The sequence below is a fragment of the Pseudorca crassidens genome, chromosome 7 (genome assembly GCF_039906515.1).
Source record: "Pseudorca crassidens isolate mPseCra1 chromosome 7, mPseCra1.hap1, whole genome shotgun sequence".
In the NCBI taxonomy this organism is placed as follows: domain Eukaryota; kingdom Metazoa; phylum Chordata; class Mammalia; order Artiodactyla; family Delphinidae; genus Pseudorca; species Pseudorca crassidens.
Window position 1 is genome coordinate 85,332,284 of NC_090302.1, and position 26,827 is coordinate 85,359,110.

Here is a 26,827-nt window from a genome sequence, read left to right on the forward strand (position 1 = left end):
TTGCTGTCAGTTTGACTACTATGTGTCTCAGCATGTTTCTCCTTGAGTTTATCTTGCCTGGGACTCTCTGCGCTTCCTGGACTTGGGTGGCTATTTTCTTTCCCATGTTAAGGCAGTTTTCTACTCCACCTCTTCAAATATTTTCTTGGGTCCTTTCTCTCTCTCTCTTCTCCTTCTGGGACCCCTATAATGTGAATGTTATTGCATTTAATGTTGTCCCAGAGGTCTCTTAGGCTGTCTTCATTTCTTTTCATTCTTTTTTCTCTATTCTGTTCCGTGGCAGTGAATTCCACCAGTCTGTCTTCCAGGTCACTTATCCATTCTTCTACCTCAGTTATTCTGCTGCTGATTGCTTCTAGTGTATTTTTCACTTCTGTTATTGTATTGTTCATCTCTGTTTGTTTGTTCTTTAATTTTTCTAGGTGTTTGTTCTTTAATTCTTCTAGATCTCTGTTAAACATTTCTTGTTTACAAGAAACATTTCACCATCATTATTCTGAATTCTTTTTCTGGAAAGTTGCCCATCTCCACTTCATTTAGTTGTGTTTCTGGGATTTTGTCTTGTTCCTTCATCTGGTACTTAGCCCTCTGCCTTTTATCTTGTCTATCTCTCTGTGAATGTGTTTTTTTTTTCCTCACAGGCTGCAGGATTGTAGTCCTTCTTGCTTCTGATGTCCGTCCTCTGGTGGATAAGTCTATCTAAGAGCCTTGTGCAAGTTTCCTGATGGGAGGGACTGGTGGTGGGTAGAGCTGGGTGTTTCTGTGGTGGACAGAGCTCAGTAAAACTTTAATCTGCTTGTCTGCTGATGGGTGGGGCTGGGTTCCATCCCTGTTGGTTCTTTGGCCTGAGGCGACCCAACACTGGAGCCTAGCCGGCTCTTTGGTGGGGCTAATGGTGGACTGTGGGAGGACTCACGCCAAGGAGTACTTCCCAGAACTTCTGCTGCCAGTGTCCTTGTCCCCATGGTGAGCCACAGCCACCCCTGCCGCCTCTGCAGGCGACCCTCCAACACTAGCAGGTATGTCTGGTTCAGTCTTCTATAGGGTCACTGCTCCTTCCCCTGGGTCCTGATGCACACACTACTTTGTGTGTGCCCTCCAAGAGTGGAGTCTCTGTTTCCCCCAGTCCTATAGAAGTCCTACAATCAAATCCCATTAGCGTTCAAAGTCTGTTTCTCTAGGAATTCCTCCTCCCGTTGCTGGACCTTCAAATTGGGAAGCGTGACGTGGGGCTCAGAACCTTCACTCCAGTGGGTGGACTTCCATGGTATAAGTGTTTTTCAGTTAGTGAGTCACCCACCCAGCAGTTGTGGGATTTTATTTTATTGTGATTGCGCCCCTCCTACCATCTCATTTTGGCTTCTCCTTTGTCTTTGGATGTGGGGTATCTTTTTTGGTGAGTTCCAGTGTCTTCCTGTCAATGATTGTTCAGCAGTTAGTTGTGATTCCAGTGCTCTTGCCAGAGGGAGTGAGTGCACATCCTTCCACTCCGCCATCTTAAACCAATCTCCCGGCTGGCCTTTTAAAGCTAGTGTCAGCCCAGCTGGAGCTATTGACGGGAACACATCCACATGGCCTCTCCAAAGAGCTTGGGCTTCTCCCAGCATGGTGACTCGGTTCCCAGAGGGAGCTCCAAAGAATGTGCATGCTGAGCAACCCAGGCAGAAACCCCAGAATCAACTCTGCCTCATTCTAGTGATCAAGCAACACTCAGATTCCAGGGGACCAAGATGATGGGAGAGGCAGGGCCACACTGCGGAAGAGCACGTGAGATAGAAGATATGGCTGAGGCCTGTTTACAAAATGCAATCTGCTTCCCATCACCTACCCACAGGCTAAAACTTCAGCATACAAACAACTCCACAAGATCCTTTAGGAACCAAGGGGGTAAAAATCAAATAGGTCCCACCCAAAATGAAAATAGCTTTGTTGAGTCCTAATGGGGAAAAAAAATGTAGAGACTTAACACTCAGATTTCAAAGATGTTGGAAAGAAAAATGCCAAGAAGAAATTAGGTGCTGCTTTTCAGCCTCTGAAATACTACCATCTTGGCTTCTTTGAGAAATCTGAAGCTGAGACAGCATACTAATTTTCATTCTTTACATGTGCTTGATGTGCTGCACTCACATGAGTGGCCTTTCATGTTGCCGTTGCCCTTGCACAGATGTGGAAACTGAGGCCGTTGCCCTTGCACAGATGTGGAAACTGAGGCTCAGCCAGTTCCCTGCTTTCCCATGTTGTTGGCAGAGTTGGGGCTGGCATTGCTCCACTCTGGGCAGGGCCATGATTGTGGGGATCCCTCATACCTCCCCCATCACTTCCTCCTCCCTCAGAAATATTATGCAGGCTCTTTCATGCCCCCCTGCCTTGGGTCACGCTCTTCCTGCTCTTGGAAGCGTCCCTCCAACACACACTTTCTTCCTCTCCTGGCTGGAGCCCAGCCTTCAGGACACAGCCTGGGCCTCCTGACCTCACCCTCTCGCCTGGAGTGGCCCTGAGTGGCTATGTCCTGTTTGTGGCCCTTTCCATATTATAGCGTTACATGCTTCTCCCTCCCTTTTTCTATAAACCCTTTGGGGTTTGTATCCCCTGCCATAAACGTGAATTATTATCAAATGTTAACTCATCCTTGAAAAATCTTTTCTGTCACCTCACCTCTTATATAAGACCTGTAATTTCAGTATTCTAGCAGGATTTGAGTCAATGCCACTCTCAGAATGCAGTTCTTCAAGAAAAATAGATGACCCATAAACCAGCACTAAAATTTTGCCACGGGCTTGATATATGAATTCAAAAGTAAAAATTATTTTGTGTTAATTAAAAACCTTTTTGCAAATCTTGGGAGGAAGGGAGAGATGGAACTGATCAGCTGTTTGATTTAATCCAGATCTGTTTCCAGCATTAATGTGGGGAAGTCACAATCATAAATAGTTACCAAAAATAATTTTAACTGTCATATGCACTGGGTAGATACATATTTAAAATCAAAGAAAAAATTACACCCTGTTTTAGTCACTCTTTTTGAATCCGCACCCACCTTCCTTGGTGGGAGCTCATTCAAATGTAGTGTCTGGATCAAGGTCGATGATGAAAATGTCAGGCCCTAGGGTAGGTACCAACCCATAATGTAGAAAAAATTGTCACTCCAGCCAGTTTGCTCTTCATTCTAAATGCAGCATTTTCTCTAACATTGTGTGTCCATCCAGTCTTTCCCCAAGTGAGAGCAAAACTGCCACAGAGAGATAAATTTGAAAACAAAACCTGGGGACTTCCCTGGTGGCGCAGTGGTTAAGAATTCGCCTGCCAGTGCAGGGGACACAGGTTCGATCCCTGGTCCAGGAATATCCCACATGCCGCAGAGCAACTAAGTGCCACAACTACTGAGCCTGCGCTCTAGGGCCCATGTGCCACAACTATGGAGCCCACGTGCTGCAACTACTGAAGCCCATACGCCTACAGCTTGTGTGCCACAAAAAGAGAAGCCACCGCAATAAGAAGCCCACGCATCACAACAAAGGGTAGCACCCACTCGCACACAGCAAACGAAGACCCAACCCAGCCAAAATAAAATAAGATAAAATAAAATAAAATCCTTACTGGATTAAACAAACTTCAACAGGTTTATTTATGTATGTATGTATGTATTATTTTTGGCTGCATGGGGTCTTAGTTGTGGCACGTGGGATCTTCATTGTGGTATGCAGGCTCTTTCGTTGCAGCACGTGGGCTCTTTGTTGCAGCGCACGGGCTTCTCTCTAGTTGTGGCATGCGGGTTTTCTCTCTCTAGTTGAGGCATGCGGGTTTTCTCTCTCTAGTTGAGGTGCACTGGCTCAGTTGCCCTGCAGCATGTTGGATCTTAGTTTCCTGACCAGGGATCGTACCTGCGTCCCCTGCATTGGAAGGCTTTACCACTGGACCACTAGGGAAGTCCCACAATAAGTTTATTTATTTATTTTTTTTGTGGTATGCGGGCCTCTCACTGTTGTGGCCTCTCCCGTTGCAGAGCACAGTCTCCGGACGCGCAGGCTCAGCGGCCATGGCCCACGGGCCCAGCCGCTCCGTGGCATGTGGGATCTTCCCGGACCGGGGCATGAACCTGTGTCACCTGCATCGGCAGGCAGACTCTCAACCACTGCGCCACCAGGGAAGCCCAATAAGTTTATTTTTAATGAGCAGTGAAATATACACAAATGCTTCCCCAACTGTGTGTGATCCTTGTGTGCTGACCTTGAGAATGAAGCTTCTGTGGTTCTTTCTTATTGTTAGTATCATGCTTCCTAAGCACACATACAAACAGGGTTCTCTTTTTATTGAAGAGCCCCTCTGAGCATGTTAAAGCCATGGTTTCAGCTAATTAAAACACTGTCTGAGTTTTCAGTGGGGAGCAGGAGGCTGCATTGCCCAAACTTACTTAACCACAAGGCCCCTCTCTTTGCCTTGCCCTCACAAAACTCTTTCCTGAATGATACTCCAGTCCTGTCTGTGACTTTACGGGAGTGGCTTGTATCTCAGACAAACTGGACACAAGCCCAGCACAGCAACTGTGCTCAGTGAATAGAGCTTTGGAGGCAAATGCACTTGAGTTTGAATTCATTTCTCAATTATGCAATTTACTTGCTGAATGATTTGGGGCAATTTTTAAAATCTCTTTGAGGCTTGGTTTTCTCATTGATAGAAGAGACAGTGATAATGTGAATCTCATAGTTGTGGTTATTAATAAGATAATACGTGTAAAATGCCTTGCATAGCATCCTGGATACAGTTCACTGAGTGACTACAAGGGTACTGTTTAAATTACATATATTGGTAAATTAGACAAAAAAATCACATTGGAAATTAGGTTAGGTGTTTTTATATGAAGCTTTGCTCCTTTTAGCTAAAGTTTTTCTCTCTTTTTTTTTTTTGAGTTTATTTTTGTGTATGGTGTTAGGGAGTGTTCTAATTTCATTATTTTACATGTAGCTGTCCAGTTTACCAAGCACCACTTATTGAAGAGACTGTCTTTTCTCCATTGTATATCCTTGCCTCCTTTGTCATAGATTAGTTGACCATAGGTGTGTGGGTTTTTCTCTGGGCATTCTATCCTGTTCCATTGATCTATATTTCTGTTTTTGTGCCAGTACCATACTGTCTTGATTACTGTAGCTTTGTAGTATAATCTGAAGCCAGGGAGTCTGATTCCTCCAGCTCCATTTTTTTCCCTCAAGACTGCTTTGGCTATTCAGGGTATTTTGTGTCTCCATACAAATTTTAAGATTTTTTGTTCTAGCTCTGTAAAAAATGCCATTGGTAATTTAATAGGGATTGCATTTAATCTGTAGATGGTTTTGGGTAGTATAGTCATTTTCACAATATTAATTCTTCCAATCCAAGAACATGGTATATCTCTCCATCTGTGGTATCATCTTTAATTTCTTTAATCAGTGTCTTATAGTTTTCTGCATACAGGTCTTTTGTCTCCCTAGGTAGGTTTATTCCTAGGTATTTTATTCTTTTTGTTGCAGTGGTAAATGGGAGTGTTTCCTTAATTTCTCTTTCAGATTTTTCATCATTAGTGTATAACAATGCAAGAGATTTCTGTGCATTAATTTTGTATCCTGCAACTTTACCAAATTGATTGATTAGCTCTAGTAGTTTTCTGGTAGCATCTTTAGGATTCTCTATGTATAGTATGTCATCTGCAAACAGTGAGAGTTTTACTTCTTCTTTTCCAATTTGTATTCCCTTTATTTCTTTTTCTTCCCTGACTGCCGTGGCTAGGACTTCCAAAACTATGTTGAATAATAGTAGTGAGAGTGGACATCCTTGTCTTGTTCCTGATCATAGAGGAAATGCTTTCAGTTTTTCACCATTGAGAATGATGTTTGCTCTGGATTTGTCATATATGGCCTTTATTATGTTGAAGTAGGTTCCCTCTATGCCCACTTTCTGGAGAGTTTTTATCATAAATGGGTGTTGAATTTTGTAAAAAGCTTTTACTGCATCTATTGAGATGATCATATGGTTTTTATTCTTCAATCTGTTAATATGGTGTATCACATTGATTGATTTTCATATATTGAAGAATCCTTTCATCCCTGGGATAAATCCCACTTGATCATGGTGTATGATCCTTTTAATGTGTTGTTGGATTCTGTTTGTTAGTATTTTGTTGAGGTTTTTTGCATCTATATTCATCAGTGATAATGGTCTGTAGTTTTCTTTTTTTTGTAGTATCTTTGTCTGGTTTTGTTATCAGGGTGATGGTGGCCTCATAGAATGAGTTTGGAAGTTTTCCTTCCTCTGCAATTTCTTGGAAGAGTTTGAGAAGGCTGGGTATTAGCTCTTCTCTAAATGTTTGATAGAATTCACCTGTGAAGCCATCTGGTCCTGGACTTTTGTTTGTTGGAAGATTTTTAATCACAGTTTCAATTTCATTACTTTTGATTGGTCTGTTCATATTTTCTATTTCTTCCTGGTTCAGTCTTGGAAGGTTATACCTTTCTAAGAATGTGTCCATTTCTTCCAGGTTGTCCATTTTATTGCATTGAGTTGCTTGTAGTAGTCTCTTAGGATGCTTTGTATTTCTGCAGTCTGTTGTAACTTCTCCTTTTTCATTTCTAATTTTAATGATTTGAGTCCTTTCCCTCTTTTTCTTGATTTGTCTAGCTAATGGTTTATCAATTTTGTTTATCTCCTCAGAGAACCAGCTTTTGGTTTTATTGATCTTTACTATTGTTTTCTTTGTTTCTATTTCATTTATTTTTGCTCTGATCTTTATGATTTCTTTCCTTCAACTAACTTTGGGTTTTGTTTGTTCTTCTTTCTCTAGTTCCTTTAGGTGTAATGTTAGATCGTTTATTTGAGATGTTTGTTGTTTCTTGAGGTAGGATTGTATTGCTATCAACTTCCCTCTTAGAACTGCTTTTGCTGCATCCCATAGGTTTTGGATCTTCGTGTTTTCATTGTCATTTGTCTCTAGGTATTTTTTGATTTCCTCTTGGATTTCTTGGTTATTTAGTAACATATTGTTTAGCCTCCATGTGTTTGTGTTTTTTACGGTTTTTTTCCCTGTAATTGATACCTAATCTCATAGCATTGTGGTCAGAAAAGATTCTTGATAATGATTTCAATTTTCTTAAATTTACTGAGGCTTGATTTGTGACCTAAGATGTGATCTATCCTGGAGAATGTTCTGTGTGCACTTGAGAAGAAAGTGTAATCTGCTGTTTTTGGATGGAACGTCCTACAAATATCAATTAAATCTATCTGCTTTATTGTGTCATTTAAAGCTTGTGTTTCCTTATTAATTTTCTGTTTGGATGATCTGTCCATTGGTGTTAAGAGAGGTGTTAAAGTCCCCCAGTATTATTGTGTTACTGTCGATTTCCTCTTTTATAGCTGTTAGCAGTTGCCTAATGTATTGAGGTGCTCCTATGTTGGGTGCATAATATTTATAATTGTTATATCTTCTTTTTGGGTTGATCACCTGATCATTAATTATGGAGTGTCCTTCCTTGTCTCTTGTAAGATTCTGTACTTTAAAGTGTATTTTATCTGATATGAGTATTGCTACTCCAGCTTTCTTTTGATTTCCAATTGCATGGAATATCTTTTTCCATCCCCTCACTTTCAATCTGTATGTGTCCCTAGGTCTGAAGTGGGTCTCTTGTAGACAGCATATATATGGGTCTTATTTTTGTATCCATTCAGCAAGCCTGTGTCTTTTGGTTGGAGCATTTAATCCATTCATGTTTAAGGTACTTATTGATATGTATGTTCTATTACCATTTTCTTAATTGTTTTGGGTTTGTTTTTGCAGGTCCTTTTCTTCTTTTGTGTTTCCCCCTTAGAGAAGTTCCTTTAGCATTTGTTGTAGAGCTGGTTTGGTGGTGCTGAATTCTCTTAGTTTTTGCTTGTCTGTAAAGCTTTTGATTTCTCTGTTGAATCTGAATGAGATCCTTGCTGGGTAGAGTAATCTTGGTTGTAGGTTCTTCCCTTTCATCACTTTAAGTATATTATGCCAGTCCCTTCTGGGTTGTAGAGTGTCTGCTGAGAAATCAGCTGTTAACCTTATGGGAGTTCCCTTGTATGTTTTTTGTTGTTCTTCCCTTGCTGCTTTCAATAATTTTTCTTTCTTTTCTTTTTTTTCAAGATGTTGGGGGTAGGAGTTTAGTCATTTATTTATTTATTTTTGCTGTGTTGGGTCTTCGTTTCTGTGTGAGGGCTTTCTCTAGTTGTAGCAAGCGGGGGCCACTCTTCGTTGTGGTGCGCAGGCCTCTCAGTATCGCGGCCTCTCTTGTTGCAGAGCACAGGCTCCAGACGCACAGGCTCAGTAGTTGGGGCTCACGGGCCTAGTTGCTCCGTGGCATGTGGGATCTTCCCAGACCAGGGCTCAAACCCGTGTCCCCTGCATTAGCAGGCAGATTCTCAACCACTGCACCACCAGGGAAGCCCAATAATTTTTCTTTGTCTTTAATTTTTGCCAATTTGATTACTATGTGTCTCCGTGTGTTTCTCCTTGGGTTTATCTTGCCTGGGACTCTCTGCGCTTCCTGGACTTGGGTGGATATTTCCTTTCCCATGTTAGGGAAGTTTTTGAGTATAATCTCTTGAAATATTTTCTCAGGTCCTTTCTCTCTCTCTTCTCCTTCTGGGACTCCTATAATGCAAACGTTGTTGCGTTTAATGTTGTCCCAGAGGTCTCTTAGGCTGTCTTCATTTCTTTTCATTCTTTTCTCTTTATTCTGTTCTGCAGCAGTGAATTCCACCATTCTGTCTTCCAGGTCACTTATCCGTTCTTCTGCCTCAGTTATTCTGCTATTGATTCCTTCTAGTGTATTTTTCATTTCAGTTATTGTATTGTTCATCTCTGTTTGTTTGTTCTTTAATTTTTCTAGATTTTTGTTAAACATTTCTTGCATCTTCTCGATCTTTGCCTCCATTCTTTTTCCGAGGTGCTGTATCATCTTCACTATTATTATTCTGAATTCTTTTTCTGGAAGATTGCCTATCTCCATTTCATTTAGTTGTTTTTCTGGGGTTTTATCTTGTTCCTACATCTGGCACATAGCCCTCTGCCTTTTCACCTTGTCTATCTTTCTGTGAACGTGGTTTTTGTTCCACAGGATGCAGGATTGTAGTTTTTCTTGCTTCTGCTGTCTGCCCTCTAAGTTTTTCTCTTTTTAATAAAATCTGTGATTATGTATAAAACATATTTTTTTAAGTAGGTAATTCTTTAATGCAAGGGTGGGTCTCCTTCTTTTTATACTCATTTGACCAGTAGAGCTTAATAAATGTTTATTACATTGAAGTGAAAGTTTTCATTTTAAAATGAGTGTGGCTGTCTGTACCTAGTGCAGCAAACTGTCAGTTATTAAATGACGGAATGTTAGTCGAGTTTTTTAAAATGACACACAGTTAATTCTCATTGTGGTATGTTCTATAAATTCATCACAAACACTGAATTAATGGATACTGAACCATTGGTTCTGGAGGACATACAGGGTTAGGTACCGGTGAGCCTCTGGTCACATTTTCATCCACAGATCAATGCATAACCTTGTTTGATGTGTGTTTCTTTTTAAAGGTACCTTATTTAATATATATCGTTGATTCACTAACAGTGAACTCACAGCCAGCACCGCTTATCTAGCACACGTTTTCTCTGTAAGGTGCACCATAGCGTCCATGCTTCTGGACGGCACTTCAAAGCCATGTTTAGGGACCATTTTAAATAGTGAAACCACAAACAAAAAACACAAAATTCAATTTCAAAAAAAACCCAAAACAAAACAAAAAACCATGGCACTAAACAGACTGTAAAGTGGACACTGTTTACAGTGTGAGAGCTGAAAAAGGAAGGCAGAGTGTGGCCTTGCCCGAGCTCAGCTGGGAGCATGCACATCTGGCTATTCAAATCCACAAATGACCACAAAAGTACTGCGAGTATTGATTTTTTCGTTTAAAAATAAATTTTAGGGAGTAAGTGAATTCACAAATATGGATCCCACAAAAATTGAGGGTAGCCTGTACTCTGTTTTGTCAAGTTTAAATGATAATATACAGTGAGTTTTTGCTTTCTAGTGAGGAAGGTACATTCCCCATCCACGGAACCGTCACCACAGCCTGTGTGGGCGTCCTTCACTGAGGAGCCTCGTGTGTTTGTCACGGGAGAGGGGCTGGAGCGACAAGCAGTCCCCCAAGTGGGCAGCAGTGGTGGCCTGGCTTCTCTGTGCGTGCTTACTCTCCTCCTGCCCAGAGCTCACCCTGGAAGCTGGAGCAGGATGTTGCTCTGGGAGCCCACAATTTAAAAGCCCTTGCCACAAAAATCCCAAGCAAATTGTCTTTCAATTGGGGGGGGCTGTTGGAGAAGAGGACTTTCCCCCAGTGTGGCCAAATGCAGGGAGGAATGTGGGCGCGAGGGAGACGGGGGCCAGGCGCCCAGGCAGGGGAGGATGGCAGCAGCAGTTACCAACGGCCCAACTGGAGTTAGGCCTCGCCAAGCAAATCACTGTGTTAGAGAAGAATGTCTTCTCTGAGGAGTCTGTCCTCAGCCTGCTGGTCGCCTGAGGCGGTGGCCCTGTGGAAATGCCCGACGAGCATCACCGTTTCACACCAAGCCCCTCCCTGTGGGCCTTGCATGTGGCTCAGCTGGGACTCCATCCTCGTCCCAGGCGCTGAGTGCAGCCAGCTTCAGGGACCAGGAGTCCTGAGCAGCTCCTCTCCCTCGGGGTGGGGCAGTGAGAAGAAGGGGGACAGGACGCTGTGTTGGAAGGCTGGAGCCAGCCTCCAGATTTAGCAGCAGTTTTACATACTTTAACAGAGTATCGCCCTGCTGTGTGTGTGTTTTGTGTTGCTTTTCCATTTAGGGGTCTCTTCCCCCAGGCAGTCCTGAGAGGTGACATTTTGGGGGTAAATACTGCAGCGCTTTGAGATTTGAGCAACCGTGAGCTAATGACAATAACTCCAGTTTGGGGGACTTCCCTGATGGCGCAGTGGTTAAGGATCTGCCTGCCAATGCAGGGGCACGGGTTCGAGTCCTGGTCCTGGAAGATCCCACAGGCCACGGAGCAACTAAGCCTGTGTGCCACAACTACTGAGCCTGCACTCTAGAGCCCGTGAGCCACAACTACTGAGCCTGCGTGCCACAACTACTGAAGCCCACATGCCTAGAGCCCGTGCTCCACAGCAAGAGAAGCCACCACAGTGAGAAGCACATGCACTGCAAAGAAGAGTAGCCCCCGCTCGCCGCAACTAGAGAAAGCCTGCATGCAGCAATGAAGACCCAATGCAGCCAAAAAGTAAATTAAAAAAAAAACAAAAAATCCTCCAGTTTTGGAAGAAAATGGCTCACAGTTACTGAAGATTTTACTATTGCCAGGAACTGTTCTAACCACTTGACCCATCTTAGCTCATTTATCCCTGCTCCCTCCATCCCAACATCCCTCCCAGGTAGGCACGCTACTGTACCCACTTTACAGGTAAGGAAAGTGAGGCAGAGTGGTTAAGTAGGTTAAGTAAGCCCACAGGTACGCAGCTACTAGGCATTCAAATACAGGCAGTGTGAGCCCCTCGCGGCTCCACGGCTCTATGGAATTACAGTGAGGCAGCTTCAGTTTAGCACCTCTGGTTTTTAGGGTTATAGATTCGGAATTCAAGAGCAGGACATCAGCATTGTGCATGGGCTCCTGGCGGGGCTCTGCACCAAGGGCCTCGGGGATAGAAGATGCACCCGACAGCCCTCGGTCCTGAAGGGATTACGGTCTTGGGAGGGGTGGAAATGGGCAAGAAACAGGAAACAGCAGGTACCACAGAGGGGTATGAGGTTCCCTGTGGACTCAGGGGTGGAGCACTGGTTGGAGCAAGGGAGTGGGGAGGCAGATTGTTCAAGAATTGGCAATAAATAAGGAGAAGTGTCTTTAAAGAGACAGCATTGAGATAAGTCTAAAAGGTGTTTTCCAAAATTGTTCTACACCCTCGTCTGACCCTCTGCAGCCAGGGTTATTCAGAGCACTAGCGTGCTGCCGTGGGGCACTAGAATCACATCCTCTCCTGCGCGGGGGCCTTTCCCACCTGCTGGCCCCTCCTCTCCCACCAGCACCCCTCATGTGGGGACCCTGAAGTGTGAGTGGGGGATCAATGATTTGGTGAGGGGATGGGTTCCAGATGTTTTCGCCGCAAACCTGGGCAACATGGTCAGCTTAGATCTGTGCACACACTACTGGCCTCGACACATAGGACGTTCAGAACCATGCCTGAACCCAGCCCTTAGGGTTGGGAGGCCTGATGCTCTCACTTCCCATAATTAAAAGCATCAAAGGTCAACGTGAAGGGTTTTCCTGGTGGCACAGTGGTTAAGAATCCGCCTGCCAGTGCAGGGGACACGGCTTCGAGCCCTGGTCCGGGAAGATCCCATATGCCGCGGAGCAACTAAGCCCGTGGGCCACAACTACTGAGCCTGTGCTCTAGAGCCCGCGAGCCACAACTTCTGAGCCCGGGTGCCTAGAGCCCGCGCTCCGCAACAGGAGAAGCCACTGCAATGAGAAGCCCGCACACCTCAATGAAGAGTAGCCCCCGCTCGCCACAACTAGAGAAAGCCTGCGCGCAGCAACGAAGACCCAACGCAGCCATAAATAAATAATTTTTTTTTAAAGTTTAGCTTAAAAAAAAAAAGAATGTCCAAAACTTTAAAAAAAAAAGGTCAGCATGGAACATTTGGCAGTGAAAACACATTCGGAATAGTCTTTGAGTTTAGGCTTGCATTCAGCAGGCTTTTGGCTCTTTGCTTTTGTTTTTTAAAGCAGTGATTCAAACCACTGAGTTTGCCTTGAGTCTGCCTTTACAGCCCCCGAGACAAGTGACTGTGACTGCAAGATATGTGCAAGGCCCAGCTCCTGGAAGCATGGGTTGCTATGGGTTGGGGGTCCTGGGCTGGCCCGGGGCCCCTTGAGAGCACTCAGTGGGGACATGGTACTGTCTTTGAGAGGAGAGCGGATACACGCACCACTTCACTGGCCTCTGTAAAGCAGTAACTAACTTTGTTTTGTATTCAGGCTGTTTCTCCTCTTTCCTCCATAAGCCCCATCTCTGCTGCTCACCTCCCACCCCACCCCCCCACCAGAGAGAAAGCCCAGTTCTTCACTCCCCAAAGAAATCAGGAAATGGTTGTAATAAAGTCATAACAGATCCCATGACTCTTTAAGGCTGTGAGTTTACGGGCAATAGGTGCTCAGGTTCCGATGTGATTTATTCTTCAGCTTCTCGGCTATCCTGCTGCAGGGGGAAAGATGGTGTTAATAAGCTGTCATGCAAAAAAATTGACGCTGCTGTAAAAATAATCCTTCATTATGTATTTTCTCTTCACTGGCCTCCCGCTGCCAAAGTAAATGAGTAACGTTTTAAAGTATCGATTCTTTAACATCAAAATATTAACCTTAATTTGATTTTTCTATCTCCCTTTTGTCTTCATGTGAGGAGAATAAAGCTAGCTAGAAATAACTGTGATAATTCTCCACATAGCAGTTCCCTAGAAGGTGCCAAGAAATATACAGGTCCTGTGATGGGTGGATGGGCCCTGGGCACTAGGGTGTTAGGGAGGAAGTGAAGGTGCCGCCATTGACACAGGAAGCATCCTTCCATTACTTTCAGGGTAGCCTACTTGCTTCTCAAGATTTCAGCTGCTTACATAGTCACTTTACTATATTTTGTCAAGCTCTGTTATTATATTCTTTTATATGTGGATAGGAGACTCTGGTTGCTTGCTGTCGAATTTAGGATGCTTTCCTCTGCAAGAAATAAAAAACCCAAATCAAACTGGTTTTAGTGGTAAAGGGAATTTTATTGGCTTACATTGCTGAAAAATCTAAAGGCAGATAACTTCAGGCTAAGGTTGATCCAGCCATTCCACAGTGTTACTGCAGTGTTACTGGTTTCTTTCCTTTTACCAGCTTTGCCTCTACTTTAGATCAAGAGTGGTCATAAGATGACTGGCAGCAGTTTTGGGGGGTCAAAGTGTCTCAGAAAAAATCTTTGTCTCACATTCTCCAAAAGGTCTCATTTAGGTCATGTGACTTATCGGTCCCTGAAGTGTGAACAAAATATACACAGGCAGACTCAGAGACATCACAGGTTCGGTTCCAGACCACGGCAATGCAGCAAATATTACAATAAAGTGAGTCACAGGCATTTTTTGGTTTCCCAATGCATATAAAAGTTATGTTTATACTATGAGTTTGTTAGGTGTGCAATAGCATTTTATCTAAAACAAAACAATGTAGGTACCTTAGTTAAAAAATAATTTATTGCCAAGAAATGCTAACAATCATCTGAGCCTTCAGCGAGTTGTAATCTTTTTTCAGGGATAACATCAAAGGTCACTGATCACAGATAACTATAACAAATATAACAATAATCAAAAAGTTTGAAATATTGCAAGAATTACCAAAATGTGACACAGACACAAAGTGAGCAAATGCTGTTGGAAAAATGGAGCCAACAGACTTACTCAATACTGGGTTACCAGAAACCTTCAAATTGTAAAAATATCTGTGAAGCACGATAAAATGAGGTATACCTGTATTGTTTGTTGTTGTTTTGAGCGTTTCAGTTGACAAATATTGGTGCTAGAAATATGTCATTGAAGGCAGGGCCCTATATATTTTTCTGTTGGTCCCAATCCCTTGCTTTCCTAGACATACAGGATAAGAACAAGGAAATGAGGTCAGACAGGAGGGAGCTCCTTCCTGTGGCCCCTGAATCTGAAATGGGGGAGATGGAGGAGAGCAGAGAAACGGGGGCATATTACCAATTAATAACATTTAATTCAAGAAAATAAATTTTTGTTCTTTGCAACAATGTTCATAAAGAGACAGGCTTAATGGAACTGAAATACAGAAGAAATTTCTCTGGTGAATTTGTTAATTTCCCACAATTTGGACTTTCCTATTTGTAATCCTGTTGTCCTCCCCCCGCCGCCTCCCCCCCCCCCCCACACCACCACCGGCATGGGGCCACATCCTTGCCTAAACCTGGGTTTTAGTGAACAATAAAGGATGTATAAATGACCTGGGACCTCTTCTGCCTTCTCTCTTCAGTGGGCAGTTTGCAGTTGTGAAGAAATGCCGTGAGAAAAGCACCGGTCTACAGTATGCCGCCAAATTCATCAAGAAGAGGAGGACCAAATCCAGCCGGCGGGGCGTGAGCCGAGAGGATATCGAGAGGGAGGTCAGCATCCTGAAGGAGATCCAGCACCCCAACGTCATCACCCTGCACGAGGTTTATGAGAACAAGACGGATGTCATCCTGATCCTGGAACTGTGAGTGCTGTGGCTGGGCGGGGAGGAGGGTGGGCTGCAGGCTTCCCGGCAGCTGGACAGCGCAGTGACCAGCCCCGGAGCCTCGTCAGGGATTGACTTGGCTTTGCCAAGTTCGAGAACTGCAGTGGGTGGTGCGCTGTGAGGCCGGCTGCAGTTATCTGGAGTAATTCTGCAGCAGCTTCCGTTGATGGGGTCCCACTTGATCTGCAGGCGGGTCCCCAATCTTGGGGTTCTTCCTCGTTTGTCTTGAGGTCGTCTGCGTTTTGAGTTTCATGTTAAGCTTTAGGCTTACGTTCTTCCCTCCTGTCATGCTGTTCCTCTGCCTCCCCTGTTTTCCTACTTCTCTTTTTCTCTTTCTTTCTCTATTCTCTTCCCTCTGTCTTACCACACCCCATTTTTAACTGTTGGAACTGTCAACACTCATATGAAAGGGTAAAAGTGAACCAGAATCACTCAGGGTGAGTGATTGTTTTTAAAGCATTTTGCTGATTTTCTCAGGCACACCCTGCCCATCGATGTTATTGTGGGAAACTGTAGCGTGATGTTCTGTGACGCGTCCCCCTGTCCCTGGCCCTCTGCCTGAGGGCCCCACTCCTGGTCATGAGTCCAGCAACATGGGCTGGCAGGAGAGGAGAGGAAGTCGTCAAAAACACGCAACTGGGAGTGTCTCTGGGCTGTTTGGATGGAGGACACACATTAGTACCCTGAGGGCAGAGGGAGGGATGGATGGAGCAATCCTGGGTGGTTCTTAGTGAACCACCCATTTCCTGGAGCCTCGAATTAAGATGTGTCCTTCTGCCAGCCCAGCAGCTCCCCCTATGTGCAGATCTCTTAGGGCTAAGAGGTGATTTTTGAGACCAGGGGAGATGGAAGTGAAGGGAGGTATACAGAGGAAGCCCAGCCTTGGGGGCACTGCACTATGGGGACCTGCGCTTTGCTGTCACAAGGGCCTGGGATGCCCACTGCCTCTTGCCTCACCATTGGGATCTGGGCACATACCTTTATGCGTCTGAGCAACAACCTTCTTAACTATAAATTGGGGTCAATGATACCTACCTCAAAAGGGTTTTGAGGAGATAAATGAGATGAGAACGTAAACATGTCTGGCTCATGGATGTGTTTAATACATGTTTCTGGGAAGTTCTCAACCTCTGCACTAGTGACATATTGGGCTGCATAATCCTTTGTTCAGGGGGCCATCCTGTGTGTTGTAGGATGTTTAGCAACATCTCTGGCTTCTACCCACCAGATAGCATCCTCTTCCCTAGCTGTCACAGCTAAAAATGCCTCCAGACACTTCCACATATCCCCTGGGGGGCAGATTCTTTTCTCCCCCTACCTGCCTCCCCATCTCCCCACCCCCTCCTTGAGAACCACTGCTTTAAAGGAAGAGCAGGGTTTTAAGGGCACGGAGGATTAAGGGGGCCTGCTCAGGGTTCAGCAGAGAAAAGACAGGAATCAGAGTGTAATCCTTTCTATGGCTTTATATGGTGACTTGGAAACCAGACAGAACCAAGATCAAAATCCAGGGCAAATCCTTTACCATCTATCTCTAAGCCTAAATTTCCTCCCTTAAGGCTGTTGTCAGAGACCATGAATGCAAAGTTCCTGGGAAAGAAATTATGTAGATCACAACTGTTTTGCGTTTTCAGAGAATTACCAGGTCACGCGTAGTAAGTCAAGAATATAATTTGCTCCCTTTGTATATCAGAATGTACAAATGATGCCGGGGAGTTACTGCCACCTGCATGTGTATATTCTGGATTCAGCTTCTGTTGACTGACTCCCAGTTCGTAGGTATTTTCCACTAGGTGCATTTATCCTGTGCATAGAATGGATAACATACAGATTTTTTTTACCACTTGATTTAAATTTTTTTAAATTATTATACAGTAAATTTGATGTTGGGGGAGGGTTGTGTAATTCTATGAAAGTTGACACATGTATAGATTTGTGTAACCACCACCCAAATCAGGATTCAGAATAGTCCCATTGCCCCCAAAACTCCCTTGTACTCTCCCCTTCTAGTCACACCCACCTTCTTCCCTCTACTCTCTGGCAATCACTGAGCCATTCTCTATTACTGTAGTTTTGTCTTTTCAAAAATTATATAAGTAGGATTATAAAGTATTCAGTCTTTTGAGACCGACTTCTTTCACTCAACATAATGCTTTTGAGATTTGTGCATGAGTTGTTTGCTCCTTTTTATTGCTGAATAGTATTCCCTTGTGTGGTGTTTGTTTATCTACTCACCCATCGAAGGACATTTGGGTTGTTTCTAATATTTGGTGATCGTGCATACAGCTACCATAAACAGTCATGTGTGTGAACATAAGTTTTCATTTCTTTGGGGTAAATAACACTGAGTGGGTTTGCTGGGCCATGTGGTAAGTGTACATCTAACTCTACAAGCAGTTGCCAAACTGTGTTCTAAAGTGGCTTCACCACTTTACAGCCCTTCCAGCAATGAATGAGCGTTCCAGTTGCTCCATCAACCCTTTGTATTGTCAATATTTGTGTCTAATTGTAGCCATTCTGTTAGGTGGATAGTGGCACACAGCTTTACACAGTTCATTATGTGGAGACCTTGAATAAAAGTTGAGGGGCTTCCCTGGTGGCGCAGCGGTTGAGAGTCCGCCTGCCGATGCAGGGGACACGGGTTCGTGCCCCGGTCTGGGAAGATCCCACATGCCGCGGAGCGGCTGGGCCCGTGAGCCATGGCCGCTGAGCCTGCGCGTCCTGAGCCTGTGCTCTGCAACGGGAGAGGCCACAACAGTGAGAGGCCCGCGTACTGCAAAAAAAAAAAAAAAAAAAAAAAAAAAGTTAGCTCACAAAGAGCAGCTCTTAGGTGGAAGAAGCAGGAGGAATCTTAGAAGATGGCCCCTCCCCCACAGGGTCAGATGCATGTTTGTCTTCCCTGGGTATTTGCTCCTTACAGATTCCAGCATTCCCTGTGAGCTGATTGTCCTAGCCTTTTCACCCACCGGGCATGTGGGGAGTAGTGATGGTTACTTTTATGTGTCAATTGATTGTGCCACAGGGTGTCCCAACATTTGGTTAAACATTATTCTGGGTTGTGTCTTGAGGGTGTTTCTGGATGAGGTTAACATTTGAATCGTAGACTTAGTAAAGCAGATTGCCCTCCCCAATGGGGGTGGGCCTCATCTAATCAGTTGAGGTTCCACATGGAACATAAAAGCTCACCTTACCCTGAATAAAAAGGAATTCCTCCTACCTGATGGCCTTCAAGCAGGGACATTGGCTTTTTCCTATCTTCAGACTGAAACTGATACATTGGCCCTACTGGGTCACCAGCTGGGTTCAGTGGACTCCCCTTGCAGGTCTTGGGACTTGTCAGCCTCCATGATTGCATGCGCCAGTTTCTTAAAATAAATCTCTTTCTCTCTTTATATCTGTACATCCTTTTGGTTTTGTTTCTCTGGAGAACCCTGACTCATACAGTGGTACCAAAGGCTAAGGAGGGAAAGTGCACCCTTGTTTTCACATCACAAGTCTGTCCCATTTTATATCTATATTTACTTTGCCATGAAGAGGTGTTTTCATTTTTAATAGACTATTCAAAATATTAGGTCTGTCCAGGAGAAAGAGTCATCTTTGCCTTTGAGAAAATTATTGTTGTTGTAAATTCTAACAGCTTTAAAGGAAGATTTAGTCATCAGTGACATATTCCATCTCTTCTTTCCTTTCTTAAGAATGCTGGGATACAGTGGTGGTTAAGGAGAGAATAAAATGTAAGAATTTGTCAGAAAATAGCCCTATGACCTAATAGTGGCCCCTTGTCTGTATCCTCTGGTTCAGAAATCTTTAAGTGGATATATTTTTTTGATTTTTTTGCTTTGGGATGAACTCCATGGCAATAGAGCTTCCTTCAGGCTTACTAATGAAGCTTGCTCCCTTGTTGAAACTTCCCTCATTGAAGCCTGTTTCCACGTGGATGTGTGAGTTCTCACTCCCACATCTGGCCCTGTCCTTACCACTGAGACAGAGACCCCAAACTGCCACTCCATGCAGTATTTCATGAGCTGCCCCTAATGATCTGGGCGAGATACAGAAATGATATCTTTTCCGTTCTTTGTACAGAAGCTACTTGGTGTCTGTGTTAAAGGCACAGTTGTCAAATCCTACTCCAGGATTTGACTTAAAATTTCTGTAAACCCTGAAAGTAGTTTTTAAGAATGATATTTCCCCCACATGCTTCTCTGGAAAAGAATCTTTCCACACCTTATCTGCTATTGCAGCTCAGCAGAGCGTATACACAAAGGAAACAAACCTGATGTCTCAAAATCACAATTCCATGTCCTCCACATCCCATCGTTCCATCATGAAGTCATACAAAAATCTCTTTGTTCTGTTACAGCTCACCCGTGCATTGTCACATGGGCAAGCCACTACAAAACTTTGATCTTCAGTGCATGAGTCATTTCATAGCTTGCCCTGTTACCTGGTGAAAAGTGAAGCCAAACAGAGTCAGTGCTAATCAGAGACACTGGCTTCTAGAATTCTGTTCCTAAACTTGCTGCTCAGAAACAGCTAAGTATTTCAAGCTGTGGATAATTTAGGTTCCCTCTGCCCAGACATGGGTCAAACCCAAATGCCTTTAGGGGCTGGACAGGGGATGTAAGTGAGTGAAGTTGGTCTACACAAAGCCTCAGAATCAGGGAGGCATCAGGGAATGGTGGGGACTGTGGCTAACTGAACCCTCAGCCACTCTTCAGTTGATTGTTGCCATGTGGGATTTTGGATCCAGTGTTGCCAGACCCTGCAATCTTTTTCAAGAAAAGTCTGGTATCTAGGTTTTTAATTTTGGCAGTTCATAGTATTCATGAGCAGACAAAATAAAACCTTCCTGAAGGTCACATGTGGCCTTCACAGAACTCCAGATTCTAGCCTGTTTTATGTAAGCAATAAGTATTAGCAGCATGTGATAAATACAGTCAGAGACAGCCCCAAAAGGCTAGCAATTCTGTTGGAAAGGCAAGATACACACTTAGCATTACAAAATGATTTTTTAAATGTCCAGTGTGGTTTAACAGTGGTTCTCAAACTTTGGCGTGCTTCAGAATCTCCTGAAGGCTTGTTAAAATACACATTACTTGGCTGCACTTCCAGAGTTTCTGAATCAGTATGTCTAGGGTAAGGCCCAAGAATTGACATTTTAAACAAATTCCCAGGTGATGCCGATGCTGCTGGTCTAGGGTTCACCTTTTGAGAAGCTGTAGTAGGTTGAATTGTGTCTCCCCCAAAATGATAGGTTGAAGTCCCAACTCCCTTTATCACAAAGTGTCCCCTTATTTGGCAATAGGGTCGTTGCAGATGTCATTAGTTAAGATGAGGTCACACTGGAGTAGAGCGGGCTCCTTATCCCACATGACCTTATAAGAAGAAGGCCATGTGGAGACAGAGACCTGGGGAGAAGGCCCTGTGGAGATGGAGGATTGAAGTGATGCAATAGTAGCATCTACAGGCTACTAGGAGAGAGGCCTGGAACAGATTCCCGTTGGAGCCCTCAGAAGGAACCACAGCCCACACCTTGCTTTCAGACTTCTGGCCTCCAGAGCTGTGAGACAATGAATTTCTGTTGTTTTTAGCCACCCATTGTGTGGTACTTTGTTACAGGAGCCTTAGCAAACCAATACAGAAGCACTAGAATAGAAAACTACCCGTTGCTGGACTGCGAGCCCACTCATGTGTTAACCAAAAACTCTGCGAGCCAGTTCACAACAAAATAAAACACCTAATCATGGTAGTTCTTCCATCAGGCAACCAAGAAACAGTGGGATGCGTGACCCTTCCTCCCTGCAGGAAGCTTGCGCAGAGGAGGGCTGGAGTGGGGTAGGTGATTCTGGGTCTACCTTACGTCAGGAATGGACATCACCCTGTCATGGCCTGCTTCAGGAGGGTCACCTGAGCTTTGGATGACCTGTCTGAAAGGTTACCCTGTTAAGATTTATAAAGTAAACGTCCTAGAATTGCCATGTAAACTTGGCATAGTGGATTGTTCCAAAGAAATCAAGCCAGTTTGGATCTCCAACCTTAAATTTTCCCCTTTATTTGTTCTGCTTGGAATTTAAAGCAGGTCTTTAAGTTAGAGTAGTCTCTCCCCTCTCTCTCTCTCTCTCTCTCTCTCTCTCTCTCGCTCTCTCTCTCTCTCTCTCTCTCTCTCTTTCTCTTTCTCTTTCTCGTAGGAAATTCAGTTTAATTAGTGCAGTATGCAGTGGTTGTAGCCAGGTGCAGGACATGGAATTAATGCACTCTATTTTTATTTATTTAATAAAGTAAATTTTATTACTTTTTTACTGTGGTAGAAAACACATAACATAAAATTGACCATCTTAACCATTTTTAAGTATACAGTTCAGTAGCATAACGTATTCACCTGTGCAACATATCTCCAGAACTTGTTCATCTTGCAAAATGGAAACTCTATACCAATGGAAGAACAACTCTCCTTTTCAGCTCTCTTTCTGACTTTGTCTAAGTTAATAATTTCTGGAATTCAGTTTGTTCATTGCAAACAACTGCCGAGTTGTATTCAGATATTTGTGTAATATTAGATCACTTTATGCGGGATCATTGTTAAGTTGGCTCACTCTCTCGTAGCCAAACGGAGATGCAGACTCATAAGAATATAAATATGATTGTTTCATTGTACATCAGCACAGTGGATGTATGTGGATAGGTTCATGCTTCACTGACAGCAAATCCAGAATTGCGAGGGCCTTTCAAGAAGCAAATGCAGTGATTAAAGTGATGGTTTCAGGGTACCTTAAAAGTGGCAAAGTTGTACTAAGCTGAACACAGTTATAGGGACATAAGTGATGCTGGTAAATGAGGCGTATCTGACGCCAGGGGCCTTTCAGTCTCCCACCCCCATTCTCTGCTGCTCTCCTGGTCCTCACAAGACACAAAAACACATTAAGATTGCTTAAATGCTTTCCTTCCTTCCTTCCTTCCTTTCTTTCTTTCTCCCTCTCTCTCTTTCTTTCTTTCTTTCCTTTTCTTTCTTTCTTTCTTTCTTTCCTTCTTTCTTTCTTTCTTTCTTTCTTTCCTTCTTTCTTTCTTTCTTTCTTTCTTTCTTTCTTTCTTTCCTTCTTTCTTTCTTTCTTTCTTTCTTTCTTTCCTTCCTTCCTTCCTTCCTTTCTTTCTTTCTCCCTCTCTCTCTTTCTTTCTTTCTTTCTTTCTTTCTTTCCTTTTCTTTCTTTCTTTCTTTCTTTCCTTCTTTCTTTCTTTCCTTCTTTCTTTCTTTCTTTCTTTCTTTCTTTCTTTCCTTCTTTCTTTCTTTCCTTCTCTCTTTCTTTCTTTCTTTCTTTCTTTCCTTCCTTCCTTCCCTTCTTTCTTTCTTTCTTTCTTTCTTTCTTTCTTTCTTTCCTTCCTTCCTTCCTTCCTTCCTTTCTTTCTTTCTCCCTCTCTCTCTTTCTTTCTTTCTTTCTTTCTTTCTTTCCTTTTCTTTCTTTCTTTCCTTCTTTCTTTCTCCCTCTCTCTCTTTCTTTCTTTCTTTCTTTCTTTCTTTCTTTCCTTTTCTTTCTTTCTTTCTTTCTTTCTTTCTTTCTTTCCTTCTTTCTTTCTTTCCTTCTTTCTTTCTTTCTTTCTTTCCTTCTTTCTTTCTTTCCTTCTTTCTTTCTTTCTTTCTTTCTTTCTTTCCTTCTTTCTTTCTTTCTTTCCTTCTTTCTTTCCTTCTTTCTTTCTTTCTTTCTTTCTTTCTTTCTTTCTTTCTTTCTTTCTTTCTTTCCTTTTCTTTCTTTCTTTCTTTCCTTCTTTCCTTCTTTCTTTCTTTCTTTCCTTCTTTCTTTCTTTCTTTCTTTCTTTCCTTCTTTCTTTCTTTCCTTCCTTCCTTCCTTCCTTCCTTCCTTCCTTCCTTCTTTGTTTTTCCTTTTTGCTGCTACATTTGTTCTCTCTTCTCTGAGCTCCAGCCAGCTCTTTTTGACTTTCTGAACTTTTGTTTTTATTCACAAAGGTAACTTCAAGAGCTGTTCTGGGTTACACTTTTGGCTTCTGGATCCTCAGATACCTACTATTAGGCAAGAACAGAGAACTGAAATGCATTTGGCAACAGTCACAACAGAATTAAATTTGTGTAGCATAGGTTATTTTCCACTCAGGCATTCTCTCGAGAAATAAAACCCTGTATGTATGTCTTCCCCCATGCTCTTACTTCTTGCTAATTCGGTTGAAGGTGTTTCCTTGGCGTTTATTAAATGGGCATTTTTATTCACTTAAGTGGATTATTTGATTTCCAGATGGTCTTAGAAAAATTGGGACAATGAAAATCATAAAAACAAATCACACGTAGTATCTGTGAGCTCATAGATGTGCAGTTTTTATCATATATTCATAATTTTAATATCTGGCTCGATTTACTCTGTGCTGTATACATAAGTTATAGATAGTGAGTATTTGAAATCTTTGCTTATCTCCAAGAAAGGTGTATAATTGTTAAGGTTTGGTAAACTGGGGTAACACTGCTGCCTGCCAGCCTCAGAGACTTCCATAGCTGCAGTGATGGGCTATTAATCCCTCCTCAGGGACCACAGATTCTACTTTATGATGCTCTGGGGTACTCCAAGCCCCTGGGAACTGTTCACACTTCCTCTTGGAATCTCACAGCCGTGTCACAGATCTCATTCTTCTTCCTGTCTTGGTTAACCATTCTCCTAATCAACACTTCAAGAGCATGCAACAGGTTACTCTGTAGAATTGTGGCTTCAAATGACCCCTCAGGCGTTCTGGTTTCCCCTCTTGCTCTGCTCCCTCTCCTTGCCTCTCTGGTTTCGTCCGTCCGAGGTGGGGGCCATCCTGGACACGATCACAGCCTCGCTGCACTGCTCAGCTTCTTTTCTGCCCCCAGAGCCCAGGTCCCTCCCAGGTCGAGGGCTGCTGGTTTGGTGGTCCACGTTCAGTCCAGACCTTCTGCCTGGCTTGCCTCACGCTACTCATACAGCACCCATGTCTAGGCACACTGCGCCCAGAATTCTGGGGTGTGGTTGGGATCAGCTTCGGGAACAAGAAGCTGGGGGGGACTCCCCCCGAGCCAGTGCCACAGAAGAGAGAGCATCCAGATCACAGGTCATGGGTGGGATTCCCTTATTAGGCTAGTATTTAGAGTAGATCAGTAACAATCTCTCCAGAACATCGATGACTCCCTGGGAGCCTCCCTTCTGCCTCTCGTCATTGAAAAATGTTGTTTAAAGAACAAACAGAAGGTCGAGACCTTCAAGATGGCGGAGGAGTAACACGTGGAGATCACCTTCCTCCCCACAAATACATCAGAAATACATCTACATGTGGAACAACTCCTACAGAACACCTACTGAACGCTGGCAGAAGAGCTCAGACCTCCCAAAAGGCAAGAAACTCCCTACGTACCTGGGTAGGGCAAAAGAAAAAAGAATAAACAGAGACAAAAGGATAGGGACGGGACCTGCACCAGTGGGAGGCAGCTGTGAAGGAGGAAAGGTTTCCACACAATAGAAGCCCCTTCGCGGGTGGAGACTGCGGGTGGCGGAGGGGGGAGCTTCAGAGCCGCGGAGGTGAGCGCCACCACCGGGGTGCGGAGGGCAAAGCGGAGAGATTCCCGCACGGAGGATCGGTATTGACCAGCACTCACCATCCGATAGGCTTGTCTCCCCACCCGCCGGGGCGGGCGGGGCTGCGAGCTGAGGCTTGGGCTTCAGAGGTCAGATCCCAGGGAGAGGACTGGGGTTGGCTGCCTGAACACAGCCTGGAGGGGGCTAGTGCGCCACAGCAAGCTAAGAGGGAGTCCGGGAAAAAGTCTGGACCTGCCTAAGAGTCAAGATATCATTGTTTCGGGGTGCGCGAGGAGAGGGAATTCAGAGCACCACCTAAACGAGCTCCTGAGACGGGCACAAGCCGCGGCTATCAGCGTGTACAACCAGAGACGGGCATGAGACACTAAGGCTGCTGCTGCTGCCACCAAGAAGCCTGTGTGCAAGCACAGGTGACTATCCACACCTCCTCTCCTGGGAGTCTTTGCAGCCCACCACTGCCAGGGTCCCGTGATCCAGGGACAGCTTCCCCGGGAGAACACATGGTGCGCCTCAGGTGCAACGTCCTGCCGGCCTCTGCCGCCGCAGGCTCTCCCCTCATCCGTACCCCTCCCTCCCCCCGGCCTGAGTGAGCCAGAGCCCCACTCAGCTACTTCTTTAACCCCGTCCTATCTGAGCGACAAACAGATGCCCTCAGGCGACCTACACGCGGAGGTGGGGCCAAATCCAAAGCTGAACCCCTGGGAGCTGTGCGAACAAAGAAGAGAAAGGGAAATCTCTCCCAGCAGCCTCAAGAGCAGCAGATTAAATCTCCACAATCAACTTGATGTACCCTGCATCTGTGGAATACCTGAATAGACAACGAATCATCCCAAATTGAGGAGGTGGACTTTGGGAGCAACTGTAGACTTGGGGTTCGCTTTCTGCACCCAATTTATTTCTGGTTTTATGTTTATCTTAGTTTAGTATTTAGAGTTTATTATCCTTGGTAGATTTGTCTATTCATTTGGTTGCTCTCTTCCTTTTTTTTTTTAATATAGATATATATATATATTTTTCTTTTCTCTCTTTTTGTGAGTGTGTATATGTATGCTTCTTTGTGTGATTTTGTCCATATAGCTTTGCTTATGCCATTTATCCTCAGGTTCTATCTGCCCATTTGTTTGTTTTTTTCTTTGTTTGTTTGTTTTTGCAGTATGCGGGCCTCTCACTGTCGTGGACTCTCCCATTGCAGAGCACAGGCTCCAGATGCGCAGGCTCAGCGGCCATGGCTCACGGGCGCAGCCGCTCCGCGGCATGTGGGATCTTCCTGGACCGGGGCACAAACCCGTGTCCCCTGCATTGGCAGGTGGACTCTCAACCACTGTGCCACCAGGGAAGCCCTTTTTTTTTTTTTTTTTAGTATAATTTTTAGCACTTGTTATCATTAGTGGATTTGTTTTTTAGTTTGGGTGCTCTCCTTTCTTTTTTTAAATTACTTTTTAATTTTTTAATAATTTTTAAATTTTTATTTTATTAACTTTATTTTATTTTATTTTATTCTTTCGTTTTTTTCTCCATTTTCTTCTGAGCCATGTGGCTGACAGGGTCTTGCTGCTCCAGCCAGGTGTCAGGCCTGTGCCTCTGAGGTGGGAGAGCCGAGTTTGGCACCAGAAACCTCCCAGTTCCATGTAATATAAAACGGCAAAACCTCTCCCAGAGATCTCCATCTCAATGCTAAGACCCAGCTCCACTCAATGACCAGCAAGCTCCAGTGTTGGACACCCTATGCCAAACAACTAGCAAGACACTAGGAACACTAAAGCACCCATTAGCACAGAGACTGACCAAAATCATAATAAGGTCACAGTTACCCCCAAACCCAACACTGGACGTGGTCCTGCCCACCACAAAGACAGGATCCAGCCTCATTCACCAAAAAGCGGGCACCAGTCCCCTCCACCAGGAAGCCTACACAACCCACTGAACCAACCTTACCCACTGAGGGTAGACACCAAAAACAATGGG

The 26,827-nt window shown here is 44.1% G+C and overlaps 1 protein-coding gene across 6 annotated transcripts in view; it reads left to right on the top strand.

The window, feature by feature from the left end:
- Positions 1-26,827, top strand: part of DAPK1 (death associated protein kinase 1) — a 210,773-nt gene that overhangs the window by 90,154 nt on the left and 93,792 nt on the right. For all 6 annotated transcript variants that reach the window (XM_067744791.1, XM_067744797.1, XM_067744795.1 and 3 more), the window contains exon 3: positions 15,075-15,296. In XM_067744791.1, coding sequence (XP_067600892.1) covers positions 15,075-15,296 — 222 coding nt within the window. The remainder of the gene's footprint in view (positions 1-15,074; positions 15,297-26,827) is intronic.